The sequence below is a fragment of the Fusarium coffeatum genome (assembly GCF_003316985.1).
Source record: "Fusarium coffeatum strain FIESC_28 chromosome Unknown BRIP53273_contig_157, whole genome shotgun sequence".
NCBI classification, from domain to species: domain Eukaryota; kingdom Fungi; phylum Ascomycota; class Sordariomycetes; order Hypocreales; family Nectriaceae; genus Fusarium; species Fusarium coffeatum.
In genome coordinates this window covers 27,500-46,099 of record NW_022157950.1, presented here as the reverse complement: position 1 = coordinate 46,099, position 18,600 = coordinate 27,500, and the positions used below count along the sequence as shown (strand labels likewise).

The following is an 18,600-nucleotide window of genomic DNA, read 5'->3' as shown; positions in this document are numbered from 1 at the left end:
TAGGCGGATAATGGGCCGTAGAGCCGTGCAGCCATCAACTTCCTCAAAAGGAAATGTGTGGGGTATTGCCGGGGTTTCGGGACGGAGCGTTGAGTAAGAAGTGGATGGTTCGACGGATGACAGGCCCGAAGTGTGTGCTTGGAGATCCATCCACAGTCTCTCGGCAGGGACCCTCGGTCTGGGACCCTCACCCTCTACTCCTCCATGGGGAATATCGACAGTTTGTCCTCCGGGGCTCCAGATGAGATGAGATGGTCTTAGCAGAGCCCCGGTCCGGCCAGCCGCTTGCTAAAAAGGCCCCAATCAGTAACATGCTGTAGGGCTAGTTTATAGAAGAACCACTGCGAGCTTTTGATGGTTTCTTTTGCTCTGGTTCGCTTTGCTTTGCTTTTGATTTGAGTCTTTGCAATTTGATGCACAATTCGATTTAACGCACCGCTCCGTACATATGGCTGAGATACTCAGGTCGCAGAGATTTTCCGTTTTCTTCTTGAACTATTAACAAAAGCTCAACATAGCGCAGGATCTTGAAGACACTGTCCTGTCAGCACTTGACCTGCAAACAAAAACAACCAAAGGCGCAACACAACGCATAACCAAACTATGGCTACACCAACAGTCGACTTACCGCCGACTTGTGAAGAGGAGGTTTCCGCGCCCATACTAGACCATGCTCAAGGGCTAGCTTCAGCGATTGGAGTAGCAGCCGTGGCAGCTGTGGCAGTTGGAGACGGCCTCGCAAATGGACTTGCATATGCGACGCCAAAATCATATCAAGGTCACATGGCGCAACAAGAAGGCGAAATTTATCAAATAGAGCCAAAGTGTGCACGCGAGGCAAATCAACAAAGGAGCCTAAGAGAAGCGCAGGAGAAGTGGGATGCTGCAACCATGGGAACGGCAACAAGGGTCGAAACAGTTATAGCGGCGGAAGGTGGAGGTGGAGGAGGAGCAGAAGCAGAAGCAGGAGCAGAAGCAGGAGGAGGAGGAGCGCCTGAAGGGGTGTACCTTCCGCCTAGAAAAGGCGCTGATGCGGCAGGTCAACAGGTCAGAGCTGCTCTTTCCCGCACCCGCCTTGGCCGTTCGAACCCCTCCATCTCCAGCTCAGGCTCAGGCTCCAGCTCCAGTTCCAGTTCAAGCGCATCCTCATACAATACCACCACCACAAACACCAACAACACAGCTGCTGCTACTGCTCCAAGCAACGCCTTAAACTTCACTCAAACCGGTCGCATTACAAAACCTCGTCATCGCGCCTCTCTCTCGGCCCCAATCGCTGCGTCGCTAGTAACCGCCGCCATCACAGAAAGTGCCAGATTATCTTACGAGGCGAAGCTCACTGCGGCGCTTGCGGCCAATATACCTGGCAAGATGGTCGGCAGTCATTCGAGCACGACAACTACAGCTCTGCCCTCGCTAAAAGCAAACGGATTGCCATCGCTGTCGCCAACTCCCAGAACAAATGGCTCAACGCCCACCATAAGCACTCCTTCCATTGATAAGGACCAACCCGTCGTTTCTTTCTGGGGTCCTGAGCCCATCGCACTCCCCTCACGTTTCGCCCGCATCAAACAGAACCTCATTCGTGGCCACGAGGCCGAGCTTGAAGCTAGCTGGGCTCGTCTCATTACCGCGCTACGCAAAGAGGTCAGTCACATAGAAGATCTTGGCGCTCATCTTATCCCCTCAATCGAGTTTGGCGATCTTGATGACTCTGTTCAAACCGCCCGCTTCGGTCACGATTTGAGGCGTTACGGCGTGGGAGTTGTTCGCAAGGTTGTCCCCCGGGCAGATACCGATACTGCCGTTCAGGAGACCGTCGATTATCTAGACAGCAAACGGCACGTAAAAGCGAAGGCCTTGCAACAGCATGATCCAGCATGTTTCGACTTCTTTTGGACACCTGCCCAAGTTCGCTCGAGAGCGCATCCGAACGTTTTGAGCGCCCAACGCTTTATGATGGGCCTATGGGAGACCAACCCTGACGATCAACTAGTTACACGACTTCCCATTACTTACGTCGATCGTATACGTGTGCATGGGAACAGCGAGAATCAGTCCAATAATCTCAACGTTCCGCCCCTTGAACCACCGCAGTCCGCCAACGACTGGATACAAGCTTTACAATCATCCGCAGGCATTACCGCCCAGGTCGATAACGGATCTCTCGAGCGCTGGGAGCCCGACGGTTACCAGCATGCCGGCACCTATAATCACATCTTCCACGGCAAGTGGGAGGATTACGATCCATGGAAATGCACCAGCCGAACGTCTGTGACTACTGACCTCTACAATGGCTATGGTGCTTGCACTATCTTCCGCATGTTCCAAGGAATCCTGGCACTTTCCACTGTTGAGCCTGGTATGGTCCGTCTCTTGCCTTCACCCAAGCTTGCGACAGCTTACTACCTGCTCCGTCCATTCTTCACAACCAAGAATCCACCACCGGAGAATCGTACTGGGCCTGAATGGGAAGCGTATTTGGCTCCCGATAATTGGAAGTTACAAACTGAGCCCGATTCTATTATTCATGGAGCAGTGCCCGGACATGCGCAGAGAATTACCGAAACCTGGCATCCTCACCTGCATCTAAGAAACAGCATGATCACGCTACCAACTCTGCAGCCTGGCGACTACATCTTCTGGCACCCAGATCTCCCTTATTATCTTTCTAGCAACAATTATGGTCTCAAAACACCCAGCGGTAGCAAGAATGAGGTGAGCATGCTGGTATACATCCCAGCTGCCCCGCTCACTCAAACAAACGCACTCTATCTTGCGCGACAGAGAAAGGCATTCCAACGGGGTCATCCCGGACCGGATTTTGACTCGACCGGCAGAGGTATAGTCGAAGAAGATGCTGAGACTCGACCTGGCGAAAAGGAAATCGCCGAAGTAGGAGGGCCATCCTCATTACAGGCCATGGGTCTTGCTCCGTGGGAAGTCGCTGGTACTCGCTCTGGCACACCACCTCCCGACAAGTCCAAGTCAAAGACTGAAGCAGACTCCGAGATGGATGTCGATATTGATGTGGATGCCAAGAGTTCCGCGAGCACATCATCAATCTCTCGAGCTGAGGCGGAGGTTGTGCGTCTAGCCAATATCATCCTATTCCCCGAAAGGTCGATGCTGGGATATTCTGTGTGAACAGGCAGTGATGCATAAGGTCTTGTTATCCACCCATTATGCCTTTTTGGACCCATTGTTTTCTTTCGCCTTTTCATTCAACTTTCGATAGCATAAGTCTTGGGGCTCTATGGATGAGGCCAACGGAAGCATTACACAGGAGTTATGGAGTCAGTGCGGGAATATATGTTAGACAGAAATAGTTATCATTTATATGCAAAGCCCGCTTTATGTCCGCCATCTGCAAGAATATCAAGCCTAGTCTAAAACCCTCAACGCCAGATGTGAAATAATTACGCCGCCTGTTCTAGATCTTCTATCTACGAGTTCTCGCTCAATGTTCTTGCAATGCCATCCACCAAGGTTACAGCCTCATCATGAGAGATCTGTTGCTGGGAACCAAAAACTCCTATGCTTAGACTCTTGCCATTAATCGAGGCTTCGACATCGATAGCCATCTAGGACGCCGCATGTTAGTTATCGCAAGGCTAATTGAACAGGCACAAATCGACTTACCGGAATATCGTTTTTGACAATACTTTCCACGGGGTACAGCTCGAAAGGATCAGGCGCGCAATGGTGGCCAGCGACATCTGTGTCTTGTTCAGACAGTACCTTGATGGAGTTGCTGATCGAGTCGGCGTTACTCGAGAGGCTTAGAAAGTTCACAAAAGATGTTACTTGCATACCCGTCCATTGTGCAATCTCCCAAAGACCAGCGTCTGCTCGCCCTTCAGACGTGATCTGATGAATATCTCTTTGGATGTCTGCAGCAACAACAACCAGAGGGCGGTTGGGAGAGTCAACCCTCAGAGGTACTAGATTCAAGGTGGGGTAGGTTTGTGGGAGATTCTCGCCAGCGGCTCGATTAGCAAGGTACATGCCAAACACAACTTCCGAGACATTGTTGTGGTTAGCGAGTGCTCTCGCATAAGCTGAAAGAAACAAAGATTGGAATGAAATGCCAGACTGTGTGGCAAGGATCTGGATTTGACTGATATCTGAGATCGCTGAACTGTCGAAATGCGAGGTCCGCATTGTGACGTCTACTTCCGGCTTGGTGATGATAGGATTGGGAGACGCGCCCTTAAGGTACGATGTCCAGAACTCTTGTCTCGCCAGACGAGCTGCATCCGTAGTATGGCGCATGGCAAACTGCTTCCAAGGAGAAAGCCCGACATCGCCAGTATTGGTAGAACCGTTCAGTAGCTCAGAGAATCGTTGCAACAACGCTGGAAGACTGACTCCATCATAAAGAGCGTGGTGTAGTCTAAGACGCAGGATCCATGTATCTTGGTTCTCCTGCTGAATACTTCCCGCGATCAATGGCCGAGTGCAGCAGTTTGGTTCCTCTCCCACATGCGCTCCTGTTAGTGGAACTACAAGGTTCTTCATAATAACCTGTATAAAGGGGATGGCCAGAGACTTTGTGGCAATGAAGCATGTTCGTAGAAGTGGTATTTCAGACACAAGTTTGCTCCAAGCGTCATGAATTCCTCCTATACCAGCTGAGGTATTGATTCTGCAAGGGAATTCTGGGAAGAAGACGGATCCGTTGGAGCGTTGCCACGCAGTCAACATGTAAACTTGCATCGGTAACGCTGGCAGGACTTCTGCTTCTTCGTTTCGGATGCCGTTCTCAGTAAGTAGCTGGTTTATGTCAATGTCAGTGGGAGGACTCCATCCTGCATCAGTCTTTGGCATTTGCAAGGGCGTCGTTGGCTTGTGTTCAGCCTTTTGGGCCATTTCCGAGATGCTCGAAGATCGGATAAGATCTTGTAGGCGGAGGTCGATGCCCACTATCCTCAGAAGAGAAGATACTTTGATGGCGGTGATCGAGTCAAGGCCAAGGTGATACAGATTGTCAGATCGCTTGATAGAAGAGATTGGAACATTTGAGACTTGATGAAGAATATCCCGAATTCCTTCTTCGACTTGACTCCACTCAATCTTGTCGTCTGTTGGCGATTCTATGATCGAATTGTGCTCAAGAGCCATGCTCTCAGCCAAGACGATTGGAGAGGTACCGCAGATCGATACGCCACGATCACCAAATGATAGGATTTCGGGGGCATTTGGCTTCATAAGAAAGCTCATAACACTGTCTAGCGTCTCGAAAAGGCTTTGAGCACCCCCGTCCCAGTTGCATTGGGGCTGGATTGCGAGCCTCCATACTAACGAGTCAGAAACGGGTTCAGCTTCCAAGCAAAGAGGATATTCAGTCGCCGAGGACCCTTCAACCGAGGTTAATAGAGGATGGTCCATCGGGTCGCGCGAAGCCGGTGATTTTTGAAGTATGAACAATGTGTTGAATAAATCCCGTCCGCCAATCTTTACGGCCGATTGAGCCTTGCTGAGGGGGTAATGCTGGAAGTCTCGAATGTCAATCATGTTTTCTTCCATGTAACGTAGGAATTCAGGAGCTGAGCCATGGAGGATACAACGTAGGGCAACTGTGTTCATTGTTGGAAACACCAGGCTTTCAGCTCCGTCAAAATCCCTGCCAGATAGGACGGTGCCGAACGTCACATCTGTACTCTTGATCTGGCGTGCTAGAGTGATAGACCAACAGGCCTGGCAAAAGACCTGAAGACTGACGGAAAGCCTTTTGCAAGCTGTGTCGATATCTGATAGGGTAATTGTCGACACAGACTCGAACCGCTGAGCGGTAGTCTCTTCTGCTGGAAGCAAAGCCTTCGTCTCAACCACCGACGATGAAGCGTCTTCCAAGTATTGGGTCCAGAATTCCCGAGCTTTGCGAGTTGTGGAATGCAAAACTCTGGTGATAAATGGCTCTACTGAGGGTCGTATGATTGATCTCCCCCCCAATAGTGCCTCGAGGTCTTGGAACATTGTACTCAAAGACCATCCATCATAGAGGGCGTGCGCCATTGAAAGAACCACGTATCTTTCTTGGCCTACGCTTGCCAGTCTCAGTTGGAAAAGATGCTTCTCTCCTTGTCCACCTCTAGCCACAGCTGTCGCAATATCGGTGACCTGACGCAACTCATCGAGGTCTTGCATTTCCATCACTTCAAAGTCAATATCAAGCGACTTGTGCACCACTTGACAATATGTCATGTCCAACTCCTGACTCTCGACATGCACAAAGCCGGTCCTTAAGATCGGAGTTTGGTGTATAAGTTGCTGCCAGGCTTCAACGAGGCCTGCGGTATCAACTTGATTAGACATTCGTAGAATATTATGGTTGAAATAAGATTGAAAATCAGATTGGACCATCCCGGCTATCATGGACTCCTGGAGATGGGTAGGCGGTAGCACAGATTCCACGTTTTTCATGTCCATACCTGAAGCTTCGAGATACCTGTGTAACCTGTCTTTAATATGCGTCAGGGAATCTTCGTTTTCCGGGTGTGCCGAGTCAGTTGCGAGGTTTGTCAACTCAGTAGCCATCCTGGCAATTGTCTGATGACGCATGATTTGTGAGGGTGGCAGGTTAATACCCCTCTTCTTGAGCTTGGCTGAAAGTTTGATCACATCAATGCTGTCAAGACCGAGTTCCAGGATAGAGATATCTTGGGCAATGTCTTCGGGTATAATGTCGGTCAAATGCGATATCTCGTTTCGGATTTCTTGAGCCTCTATGGTCCATTCAAAACGACTCTGTGCCTCTCCTGTGGCTGGTTGCTTGCGACCATCGCTGATTGGAATCTCCCTGAATTCAGGAACAGGCACCTCGCTCTCCGGAGAATTGGCCGCCAGGTCTGCAAAACGTTCAATCTCACTGAGGAGATGGTGGAGGCCTGACGAAGAAGTTACATGTCCTTGCGCAACAAGAGTAAGCCGGAGCCTTCTTTGTTGCGTGTAGACAGCTTCTAGAGCGAGAGGATAGTCGGGAATGGCCTCGCTATCCTCTATCTCAAATGGAAGCTCGTGGCCATTAGTATTGTCTACTTCAATCTGGTAGGTGAAGAGATTGTCGAACAGGGCTTTGTTATGGGAGCACCATTTCTGAATCTCCTTCAGGGGAATATGTTGAAAGTCCAGAACTGAGGCATTGAAGTCGTGGCATCGACGTACAAGCGATTTCCAATTCTCGTGTGGGACGTACTGGCGATTGAAAGGGACGGTATTGAATAGAGGGCCAATGGTATGTTCGGCCCCTGGAAGATCAATCGCTCGACCTGATACGACAACGCCAATAGTGACTTGATTTTGTACCATGTTCTGCAACACAGAAGTCCAAAGTGCCATTACAACAGCCTGAAGTGTAACGTTTTGCGAGGATCGAATCGCCTCGAGGCTCGCGATAGACATCTCACGCTCAGCGACACTAACTGAGTCGGATGCGCCGTTCTCGTTTGCTGTGATCGGAGAGGTGACCCAACCATCCAAGTGCTTCTCCCAGAAACTTCTACAGCTGTCATGTCTTGATAAAGGACCAGACACGAGGGCTTCATAGAATGAAGGCCCTTGAGAAGAAGCAACCCCTGTGTAGTTAGCACCTACCTTACCCATCATGAGATCGAAACTATTCCCATCATAAAGGGCATGGAAGATGTAGATAACAAGCAATCTTGATGTAGGTGTTTCCACAAAAGCCAACAAAAATGGCTGCGTGATCAAAGATTCGTTTCTTTGTATCCAAGTCGCCTTTTGCTCTTCAAGATAACCTCCAACCTCTTCGTCTGAGCCAACGATACTCGATACCCAGGGGAAGGTAGGGTTCCTCAACGCTACCTGCAAGAACCCATCCATCGTAGGCACGAAAACAGTTCTCAGGATGCTCTCTGACGAGACTAAGTCTTTCCATGCCTGTTCGAGTTTTGATTCGGATGTTTTCTGATGGAGTTGCAGCTTGAATGCATTGAAGTAAGCACCAGGCTTGCTGCTCGTGATGGATCGCGAAATGATTCCTTGTTGCAATGGTGAGCATGGTGCGATATACTCGATATCCGCTGGCTCAACGCCGAGACTCTGGCATACTAAGCCACGATGCCGATGGGCGTACGCTTGGATAGACTGTTCAGCTCCTCGAGTAAGCTTCTGTCGTTGCGTCGAGGCGGTATTAGCAAGACAGTTCGCAAGGTCACCGATGATAGGGTTTCTGAGCAATGTAGCAGGAGATGCTGCTGGGAGGCCGCAAGATTTGAGGAGCGCGGCTAGTCTGAGTGCAGTGATAGAGTCGACGCCGACATCGAATATGCTTGTTGTAGGTGAAAGATCATCTTTATTAATCCCACTGAATTGCGCAATTGCCTCGCATATCAAAGCCAAAACGTTCTGGGCTCCTTGCGAAACAGGAGCTGATGCGGCATGTGAGAGCTCCATGAGCGTTTCCGGAGCGAGTTCATTGAACAGCTTCTTCAGATCCTTAATCTCCGCCTTGTTGTTTGATGAAAGCGGGATATACGGAAGGGTGAGGATGTAAGTTGGCACCATGTATCCTGGTAGCTTAGCACGGCAGGCATCTTTTGCTTTAGCAGCTAGACCTTCTCTGTCCTGCATGACTTCGAGTGGCTGTCTAATGGGATTCTTGCCAACGACAAATGCCACCAAGACATCCTTACCACTAGTTCCATGACGAGCCACAATCGTTGCAGCATCATGAATATCATTGACGTCTGTACGTATGATGTGGTTGATCTCAGCAATTTCAAGCCGTTGCCCTCGCAGCTTGACTTGATCGTCAGCCCGACCGAGGAACTCGAAGCAGCCATCGTGAAGGACACGGACGAGATCTCCAGTTCTGTAGACCCTCTCACCAAACTCCTCGAGGCTGGGAAATCGTTCTTCTGTGAGTTGAGGCCGGTTTAGGTAGCCTTTGCCGACCAGCCTACCTGACACACAAAGTTCGCCAACACCGCCGCGTAGAACTGGTGTATTCGTGTTTTGTTTGAACACAAACGAACCAACGTTGGGGAACTGTTTTCCAATGTTGCTGGGTCGGCCATTGATGGGCACGCGTTGGAACATAGTGACGCCAATAGTGGCCTCTGTTGGACCGTAGGCATTGTAAATGACGCCTTCTGGTCCCCAAACATCGAGAATCTCTTGCTTGAGCTGTTCGCCTCCAGTGATAAAGACACCACGACAAAGACTAGGGACCTCGTTGGGATGAGTCAACCGTGCCAGACTTGGTGTCAGGTCAATGTGCGTAATTCCAAGCTTGTTGATGGACCCTGTCAGGTCATCTAAGATGAGATCTTTCGGGGCAGCAACAACAGCCATGCCCACAGACCAGCTCCAATATTGCTCGAGAACAGAGACATCAAAGTGCAGTGCTGCAAATTGAAGCCAGCGTGATTCATCATCCCAGTGGTCCTTGAAGAGCTCCTGGAAGGCCATCATCGCTTGTACAGCATTGTCATGGGTGATCTCGCAGCCCTTGGGAGTCCCTGTAGTTCCAGATGTGTAGAGGCAATAGCAGGTGTCTGAGGGAGACATTTGTGGTTGGAAAGCAAGATCTTCTTGCTCCATGTTTGTCAGAGACTCCACGTCAAGTTCCAAAATGGCTGTATTGGCTTCAAAGTCAAGATGTTCCGAACGTCTGGTAAGGAGACAAGGTGCCTTCGAATCTTCAACAATAAACTGTTTTCGAGCCTTTGGCGCTGATGGGTCGAGGGCAACAAAGGAACAACCAGCTTTAAGAATACCGAGGATCGAAAAGTAAGCTTCAGGGCACTTTTCAAAGTGAATTGCAACGATGCTACCGGGAGTGAACTTTTCTTGCAGTATGTTTGCCACTCTGTTTCCCATAATATTGAGCTGGCGGTAGTCCCATTGTTGCTTGACGCACATATCTCCGTCAAAAGCTGAGACAAACTCAAGAGCAAGTTTATGAGGATGCATAGCTGCTCTCAACTCCACGAACTGGTGAAGGAATTGCACAGGGGCATCGAGTACTGGAGATGAGGGCGGTAGAATAGAGTACAAGTCAGATGTAATGCTGAACGCGTCGTCCTCAGTGGTGGAAGGATTGGAGACGATGTGGCTCAGCGAGGCATCGAATTGTCTCATCAGAAGCTGTGCTTGCTCGCGAGGAAGGATATCATCATAGTAAGTGATACAAAGACGAATCTCATCGTTGCTTTTAGGCTCAACCTCTAACGAGACCGAATACTCGACTCTTGCCTCGTCACTAACCAACTTCCATGGCAAAGAAGATTCGGCGGCAGGCATCTTCTGATAAGCAATAAGCGAGTCAAACACAGGGCCGGCTGGATGACCTAGCCATTTCTGAACCCTGTTGAGAGGCGAGAACTGATGCTTATGAAGGTGCTGGTTGTAGCTCATCATATGGCTGACCAACTCAGCATTGGATGGAACATTGGTAGCCACAATAGGAACAGTATTGAGACATGGGAACGCAGCGTCTCTCGTCTCATCGGCCATTCTTCCAGATAGTGCAACGCCGAATACTACTGAGTTCTCGCCAAGGTAAGAAGCTAGAACACGGGTCCAGGCCGCTTGGATGACCGCTTGAATGGTCACATTTGATGCTTGGGTAGCTTGCTTGAGTGTCATAAACGACAAGGAGGCCGTGGTTGCGTCTGCCAATACGCATCGGCTTTCAACGTGCAGCGGTGTCATCAATGGAAACTTGTTGACAACACAGCTACTCGCTTTGGCCTCCCAGAAAGCCTTCTCAGATTCTTGGTCGTCCAGTGAGTTACTCATGATGGCAGACACCGCAGGCTCAATTCTAGAGATTGGCGACAGTTGCTCGTTCTTGACAAATCGATTAAGGTCATCGAGCATCAATTGAAGTGCGGGTGCATCGTAAAGAGCATGGTGAACAATGAGCCTCATGGAAGTCCCTTCAGGCGTCTCGGCCAGAAATACTGTCCAAAGGGGATGGTGCAAAGCAGCAAGAAAATCCTGGCTTATGCTAGCCTTCAGTTGCAAAAGGTCAGACATGTTATCATCATCAGATGCTGAAACGCTTAAGGGCGTCTCCATCGAGCCTGGTGTGTATCTAACCATGGCGAATGAGGTGTCCGCATGCTGAATGGGAACGAAGCCAGTCCTCAACATAGGATGTCGCTCATGGAGCAACTGCCAGGCTTTTTCAAGATCCCCAAGTGAAATTCCATCTGTGACAATGTACTCCATGGCATTGAGATAGTGTTCGCCTCCAGACTGTATGAAGGATGCCAGCATAGCAGATTGTACAGGCGTGGAGGGAAGGATTGTTTCAACGATTGTTGTCTCGGACAGGCGTTCAACAACCTCTGGGTAGACCTGGCGTGAGAACTGTTCAAGGTCATATTTCTTTGCATACTCGCTCTTTGCTTTAGAGCCGTTCTCCAGCAGCTTCGCAGATATCTTGGTGCAGCTAGGGCACTCAATCACATCAGAAGCGGAAATCACAAATCCGCTCTGACGTAGAATCGATGCCACTTGAACGGCGTTGATACTATCCAGACCCAATTGAAAGATGGTTGTATGGCGATGGATTTGCTGTTCGCTCACTCCAGAGAGTTTGGCCAGCACTTGACGGACTTCCAGCTCAACTTGGCTCCATTCTTCCTTATCAGAAATAGGCCCTGCAGCCTCTTTCTTTTCGTGCCGGGGTTCCAGTTGCTTCAATATCAATCGCAAGTTGTCAGGGAGGTCTGTTGCAGCCATTGGCTTCGAATGGGGAGTTGCCAGAATAGCTTTCAGTATGATCTTGAACATATCAGCCATGGCGGTGGCAACCTCCTCAGTTACAATGCTCATGTCGCGATGGAGGTTGATCACAAGTGAATTCAGTCCTGGGCAGGGAACTACTTCACACACTAAGGGAATGTCCATGTCTCCGGAGTCTCCTTCGAGTGTCCAGACATTCTGGTCGATATCTTGTAACGGCTTTTGTAGTAGCAACAGTGTATCAAAGATGTGTTTACCAGTGCGATTGATACTACGCTGTATGAGGCGTAGAGGCGTGAATTGATACGTGAGCAGCTCGGTGTTCAGCATTTGTAAGTGCCGGACCATATCAATGTTGCTTGACATCCCTGGCAAGTCAACTCGAATAGGGATGGTATTGAAGCACGGTGCCACAAGCCTGTCCAGTCCGTCAATATCTAACGTACGGCCGCTCATAACATTCCCAAAGCAGACATCGGATCGTCGGTGGGCCATCGCGAGAACAGTGGCCCAACTTGCTTGACAAACAGAAAGCAGCGTCGTGCCAAAATCGCGGAGACGCCCATGTAGGTCGTTCAAGGGCATATCCAGGGAGGTGGTGCAGGTACTCTGATCAATCTCGCTCGAACTTGACTGAGGGAAAATCGACGATGCCCTATAGTCTCGGAAGTGGTGTTGCCAGAACTCCTCAGTATCCGCCGGTAGATCGGTCGAGATGCCCAGGAACTCCTTGTAAGACACTGGAGGTGGTAGGTTCTCGCCAGACGCCAGTGCCTCTACTTCTTTCAGAAGTCTCTCCATCGCTACGCCATCATAGAGCGCGTGGTGGCATATGAATGACAGGAACTCGGAGCCTCGATATCGGAGAAGACCTAGAGACACAGGCGGAATCCTAGAGTCAACTGGATCAGGCAGAGACTTGAGGTGTTCTTCGATTGCCCCATCGAAGGATGGTTCATTGATATCAAATGTTCTCCAAGGGATTTCCCATTTTTCAATGACAATTTGAGCGATAGCACGTTTAGAGTCTGTCGTTGTAGCGAAACAGGTCCGGAGGATATCATGTCTTTTGAACAATATTTCCCAGTATGATCGAATTGCTTCCGATCCTGCTTTCAGACGTAAGAGAACTTTGTTGTAGTATCCTTTCTGTCCTCGAGAAAGCATGGCTTCCTGTAAAGGCGTGCAAGGTAGAACCGCTTTGATGGTCTTTGACTCCTCCATGAAGAGCTCTTCCATTGAGGTAATAAAAGCGGCCGGGAAGAACTCCTTGACCTTGATGAGGCTTTCGGTCCCTTGGTTTGAAGTCTTCTCTTCCAGGCATCGCGCCAGTTGTGCAATTGTTGGGTTACGTAGAATATCAGACACTGCAACTCGAGCCACCACCTTGGAACTGATAACACGAGCAAGATCAATCGCAGAGATGGAATCTATTCCGAGAAGAGTGAAGGATGTCCATCTTCCGAAGTCTTTCATAGACACTGTTGCAGATTCGGCAATAGCCTCCGCGATAAGCAAGTCCATTCGACTCCAGCCACCTTCATCCGAAGCAGAGCTGGAAGAGCTGGAGATCTTCTCGAGATGATGCCGGTCCAGCGCGTTGAAACAAGCCTGTAGCCGGCGCTTGTCTATCTTTCCGCTGGATGTCATCGGCATTGAAGAAACTGGGATAAGATAGGATGGTACCATGTATCCGGGCAGGCGTGATTGCAGGTGCGCAGCCAGAGAACGTTGCGTTTCATCATCAACCTCTAGCACAAAAGGCTCCGTAGGGCCATGCCGAGGTACAAAGAAAAGAGCCAACTGTTTGGCAGAACCTTCATCACGTTGCACCAAAATGGTGGCAGCTGCGGATGCGAATCCAGCCATGGTAACGGTGCTGTTGATCTCGCCTGTCTCAATTCGCTGACCTCTCAACTTCACTTGATCATCAATACGACCCAATATGACCAACGAACCGTCAGGAAGCATTCGTCCCATATCTCCAGATCTGTAAAGCCTCCCATACTGTGGATGTTGGATAAACTTTTGCTCCGTAAGCTCCGACATATTGAGATAGCCTTGAGCGACTTGGGCACCGCCAAAGCAGAATTCCCCCACCCAGTTGATGGGCACCGTGTCAAGAGTCTCTGGGGATAGAACTACAACAGAGGTATTGGGGAAGACATGTCCTAAATGTTCAATGTGATCATCTGCTGTCATCTTCTTGACTGTGCAGATATTTGTGGTCTCAGAAGGTCCGTAGCCCTGCCACAACTGGCGGTACCATTTCTTGTGCACAGCCTGTGTCATAGGTTCGCCAGCAGTTACAAGAAACTCGACGCTCGGAACGTTTGAAGGGTCAACGAGGGTGGCCACGGTCGGTGTCATGCTGAGGTGCGTAATTCCAAGATCGCGTATTGAACGCTCGATATCCTCCAGAATGATGTCGTTAACGCCTGCGCATAGACACATACCGGCATACCATGTGTAGAATATTTCGAAAACAGACACATCGAACGCTTGAGAGCATGCTTGAAGAAGCCGCCCTTGTGAGCTGGAAGGCTTGGGGTAGGTTGCCTCGAGATGTACGATGTTCGCTACAATGCTCTGCTGTTGGATGGCGACACCTTTAGGAGTTCCTGTCGTTCCAGATGTGTAAATGACGTACGCAAGTCGAAGCCCATTTACTTCGGTACTGAGATTGGCCGTGGAAAGTTCATTAACCAAGTTGATATCAACGGTGAGTATTGATAATCCAGAGACAGATGGTATTTGGTCGCATGAGGCACAATCTACCAGACAATGCTTGATATCAGCTTGTATCAAGATGTCGCGAGTACGGGCCTGAGGTGTTGAGGGCAGAATGGGTAGATAACCACAGCCACACTTGACGATAGCCAAGATTGACGCGTACAGAGTAGGCGACTTTTCCATAACAATGGCGATAACTTGGCCGACATCGATACCGCAGCTTTTTAAATAATGCGCAATCTGATTTGCGCGATCGTTCAGCTCTTGGAATGACCAAGTAGTGTGACTCGTAGCCTCCAGAGAGGAAGCAAAAAGCATCGCGTCCGCGTCAGGACTTCTGCGGACTACATCCTCGAATTGTCGACCTAGATCAGGAACTTCTTGAGGCGGAGTGGCATTGACATTGTCGATAGATGGAATGCAATTTAGATTTCTCAACGTCGATTTGATCTCCTGGGTAGATCCTTCCAAGATTGATAGAGCCAACGCCTCAAATTGATCCGCCAGGTGCTGGACTGTCGTTGGCAATAAAACCGACTCATGATACGTGACTTGTAACGTGAACCCATCCCCTTCTGGCTCGACCTCGAACAGAATGGGCGTTTCCGAGCGGTCAAGATGGCCAGTTTCCTTGACCACGTTGTGAGTACGTTCAGAGCTAGTAAGCGATTCCTGGTAGACAAACAGTATATCGTATAGGCTCTCTGCTGGATGTAAACCAAGTAATTTCTTGATCTCTGACAAGGAGACTGCGCAGTGTTGCATGATCTTTCTGTTGCTGGAGTGTAGGCTATTGAGGAGGTCGAGGACGATAGAAATCTTGTCGAAATCTACTCGGACAGGCAGGGAAGCAATGCAAGGGCCAACGATCTGCTCAATGCCTGTCACCGGAATAGTCCTTCCAGATGTCACCGAACCGATCGTGATATCGCGAGCCCCGGTGACACTCATCCATAACAGAGCCAGTGATGCCTGAAACAGAACTTGAGGGCTAAACCCATTCTTCTGGGCCTCGCCATTAACCCTGTTGCGAGGGAGTGACATAGGCCTTCGATACGACAGGATTTCGCATGAGTAAACAAACTTTTCACGTAACTTGGGGAGTGGTGTTTGTTTCCATCCAGTAAGGTGCTCGGTCCAAAACACTCGTGCAGCATCATCTGTCTGCAGAGTATGGTAAAAGTCAATGACCTCCCGAAATGGTGGATGTTCTGGTACCAATTCTTGCAACAGCAGTCTTGACCAATCAGAAAGGAGGACATCCATAGACCAACCATCATATAGTGAGTGATGTATCTGTAAAAAGACACGGCAATCTCCATCTGTGGCATCTCCATGGATCTGAAGTGACATGGGAGAACAAAACTCCTGGGGTGATGAAAGTGTGAGGTCAGTTTTTATCTGATCAACAATTCTTATTTGCTCAGGGCGGAGTTTCTTGTACAACACCGTGACAAATCGCCCATCTGCAACCACGAATCCTGAGCGTAGAATTGGATTTCTCTGCGACAGTTCAGTGAACGTTTCACGTATCTGATCAACAGAGTAGCTCTTGGGGATACTGAGCTCCACCTGGTTGCAGTAGGCAGTTGGGTTCTGGGATGTTTCAGCCAGCATAGCCGCCTGCAACGGGGTACATGGTACCACATCTTCGACCAAGTCACTCATATGGGCCAAGGTGGCGTTTTGCTGCAGAAGCCGGTCGAGGTCTAATGAGAGGGTCATATCAACTGGTTGTGAGCTGACAGTTTGATTTTGCACTTGCCTCCTGGCAGAGAATACAATATCGAACATGGTTTTTGCCTTCAGCAAGATAGTCGTATCAATAGCAAAACCTGAATTTCGAAGGCTAGAGGCAAGCTTGATTGCACTGAGAGAATCCATCCCAGCGGCGCTGATAGGGGTGGACTTGTTGACTTTGAAATTCATAACACGAGACACGATTTCCAAAATCTCTGACTCGAACTCATCCACAGGTTCCGAGTCCCAGGTGACTTCTGAAATTGCTTCTTTGTGTTCCTCATATTCAGTCTTGAGCTTTTTTCTGTCGACTTTTCCACTGGGTAGTCGGGGAAATTCAGACATCAAAACCACTTCTCCAGGAACCATGTACTGTGGTAGCCAGTCTGCACAATGCTTTAGAACAGCATCTTCAGTGACTCCGGCATCCACGGCGCAGAACACCACCAGGATTGATCTCACTACCGCTGCGACAGCACTGTGGCATCCCGATGTTCGAAGGACAGCTTGTTCCACCTCTCCAAGTTCTAACCGTTGTCCTCGAAGCTTAACTTGACCGTCTGATAGTCGACCGAAACATTCAAGCTTGCCGTTTGGAAGTAGCCTGGCCTTGTCACCTGTACGATAAATACGGCCAAATGGTGAGTCAACAAAGACCGAGTTTGTTTGTTCAGGTCGGTTGATATAGCCAGTCGCTAACTGATAACCACCCACGGCAAGCTCTCCAACCTCCCCTTGTGGAAGAATTCTTATCTCGGATTGTTCAGTATCCAATTCCGGAATTGCAATGATAAAACATGAGACGGTGTCAAGTGGCACACCAATGTTTCCCGTCGAAGAATCAGAAGAAAAGGCCGTTTGGAGGGTACTTTGAGCAGGTTAGCACTGAACATCGGCTAGAATATTTCAACCTACCAGTGAATAGTTGCTTCAGTTGGACCGTACATTGCCCAGAGCATGCTTGGTCTGTTCTCGTCGCCTCCAAACTCCTCCACGACTGGTGCGTTGAGCATTTCTCCAATAGTTAGAAGTACTTTGAGGTCCGGTGCGTTTTCCCTCTTTCGCAACAGACTCCCAGCGACTGTTGGCGTGAGCTCGCAAGCATCTACCTGCATAGTACGGAGCACTCCAGGAAGATCGTCCAACATCTCTACTCTTCGGACGCTGACTAGAGTTGCACCCCTGATCAATGGAAAGAAAATTTCAAAAACAGAGACATCAAATGTTGGTGCTGCGAACTGCAGAAAGCGCGAGAACGGGGGTATGTGTCTATCATGGGCAATAAGAGCCTGTGTAGCAGCATCATGTGAAATTCCCACACCTTTCGGTGTTCCTGTTGATCCCGACGTGTACATGACATATGCCAGGTCTTCCGGCTTGGGAATTCGAAGGTTTGTTCCAGTTGGCGTCGGAGGGCTACTTTGGTTTCCATCCTCGTCAACTATGATTACAGTTGCACTGATATCATTAGGTATCTCAGATGCAAGCTCTCTTGATACCAGCACCACTGTTGCGGCTACATCGCCAAGAATGAATTTCACTCGCTCCGGCGGTGCATCAACGTTCAAGGGGCAGAAGGCTCCTCCAGCTTTCAGAATGGCTAGGAGGGAGATATAGAGGGAAGGGGACTGGTGAATGAGAACAGGAACAACAAACTGCCCATTCACACTGCCCGAAACGTTGGTTATGCGAATGGCGAGGGATGCTGCAGCTTCATGCAGCTGATCATATGTGAAATTCGAACGCTCATTGTTTCCCATGTAATCCAGGGCAGCTTGTTGACCAGAAGGGTTAACCAGCTCGTGTAAGAGGTTTGGCCCAGGCTGTCTAGATGCCTGGGCGTTGATGATTGAGAGCCCGGTGAGCTCCATTGTTTCTTTAGCCCGTCAGCTTGTTGGCGAACTGAAAATTGAGTTAATTACAACGATGATGCTTTCAAACGAAGAGGACGATAGTGCTAGTAGTGATAGCAGTGATGGAGGGTGGTTGCGGGTAACCAACGGCGCCAGTAATAATCAACGCCAACGGTAGCGGTAATGTTGGAGGTGTGTGCATGCAGTAGATATGGCCCTTTTAGGGAATATTTTGGTCAGCCAGAAGCTTCATCCTGGCGCATGAATCACAGGCAAACTGCTAGTAGCGAAAATAGAGTGGACTTACATCAGGCTGCTTTGATCACTCAACGACCACGCGGAGCCAAGACTCGGGATGAGTGGGCTTCAGCCGGGGTACAAAACAGACAAGCTGCGAATTGGAATTGAGGCAAAGAAACGACCGCAAGCTGTATTAGAATCGGCGTCACAATGATTCGCCAAAGCAAAGCTCAAGGCGTGGCAGGTAAAATGGTTGTTCGAGGGGGGCGTGTGGATGATGGGATAATCCAGCCTGTCAGCGTCGATTAATTAC

At 49.5% G+C, this 18,600-nt stretch overlaps 2 protein-coding genes across 2 annotated transcripts; one reads left to right on the top strand and one right to left on the bottom strand.

The window, feature by feature from the left end:
• Positions 1–603: 603 nt before the first annotated feature.
• On the top strand, positions 604–3,147 carry FIESC28_07166 (uncharacterized protein; the record flags this gene model as incomplete). Its single annotated transcript, XM_031161307.1, has 1 exon — positions 604–3,147. One exon carries the CDS (start codon positions 604–606, stop codon positions 3,145–3,147), a length of 2,544 nt encoding a protein of 847 aa, XP_031014640.1.
• A 299-nt stretch (positions 3,148–3,446) lies between these two features.
• FIESC28_07165 (uncharacterized protein) lies at positions 3,447–18,065 on the bottom strand (the record flags this gene model as incomplete). Its single annotated transcript, XM_031161306.1, has 3 exons — positions 3,447–3,584; positions 3,643–17,062; positions 17,110–18,065. The coding sequence occupies 3 exons, from the start codon at positions 18,063–18,065 to the stop codon at positions 3,447–3,449; spliced, it is 14,514 nt and encodes a 4,837-aa protein (XP_031014639.1).
• Positions 18,066–18,600: the final 535 nt, after the last annotated feature.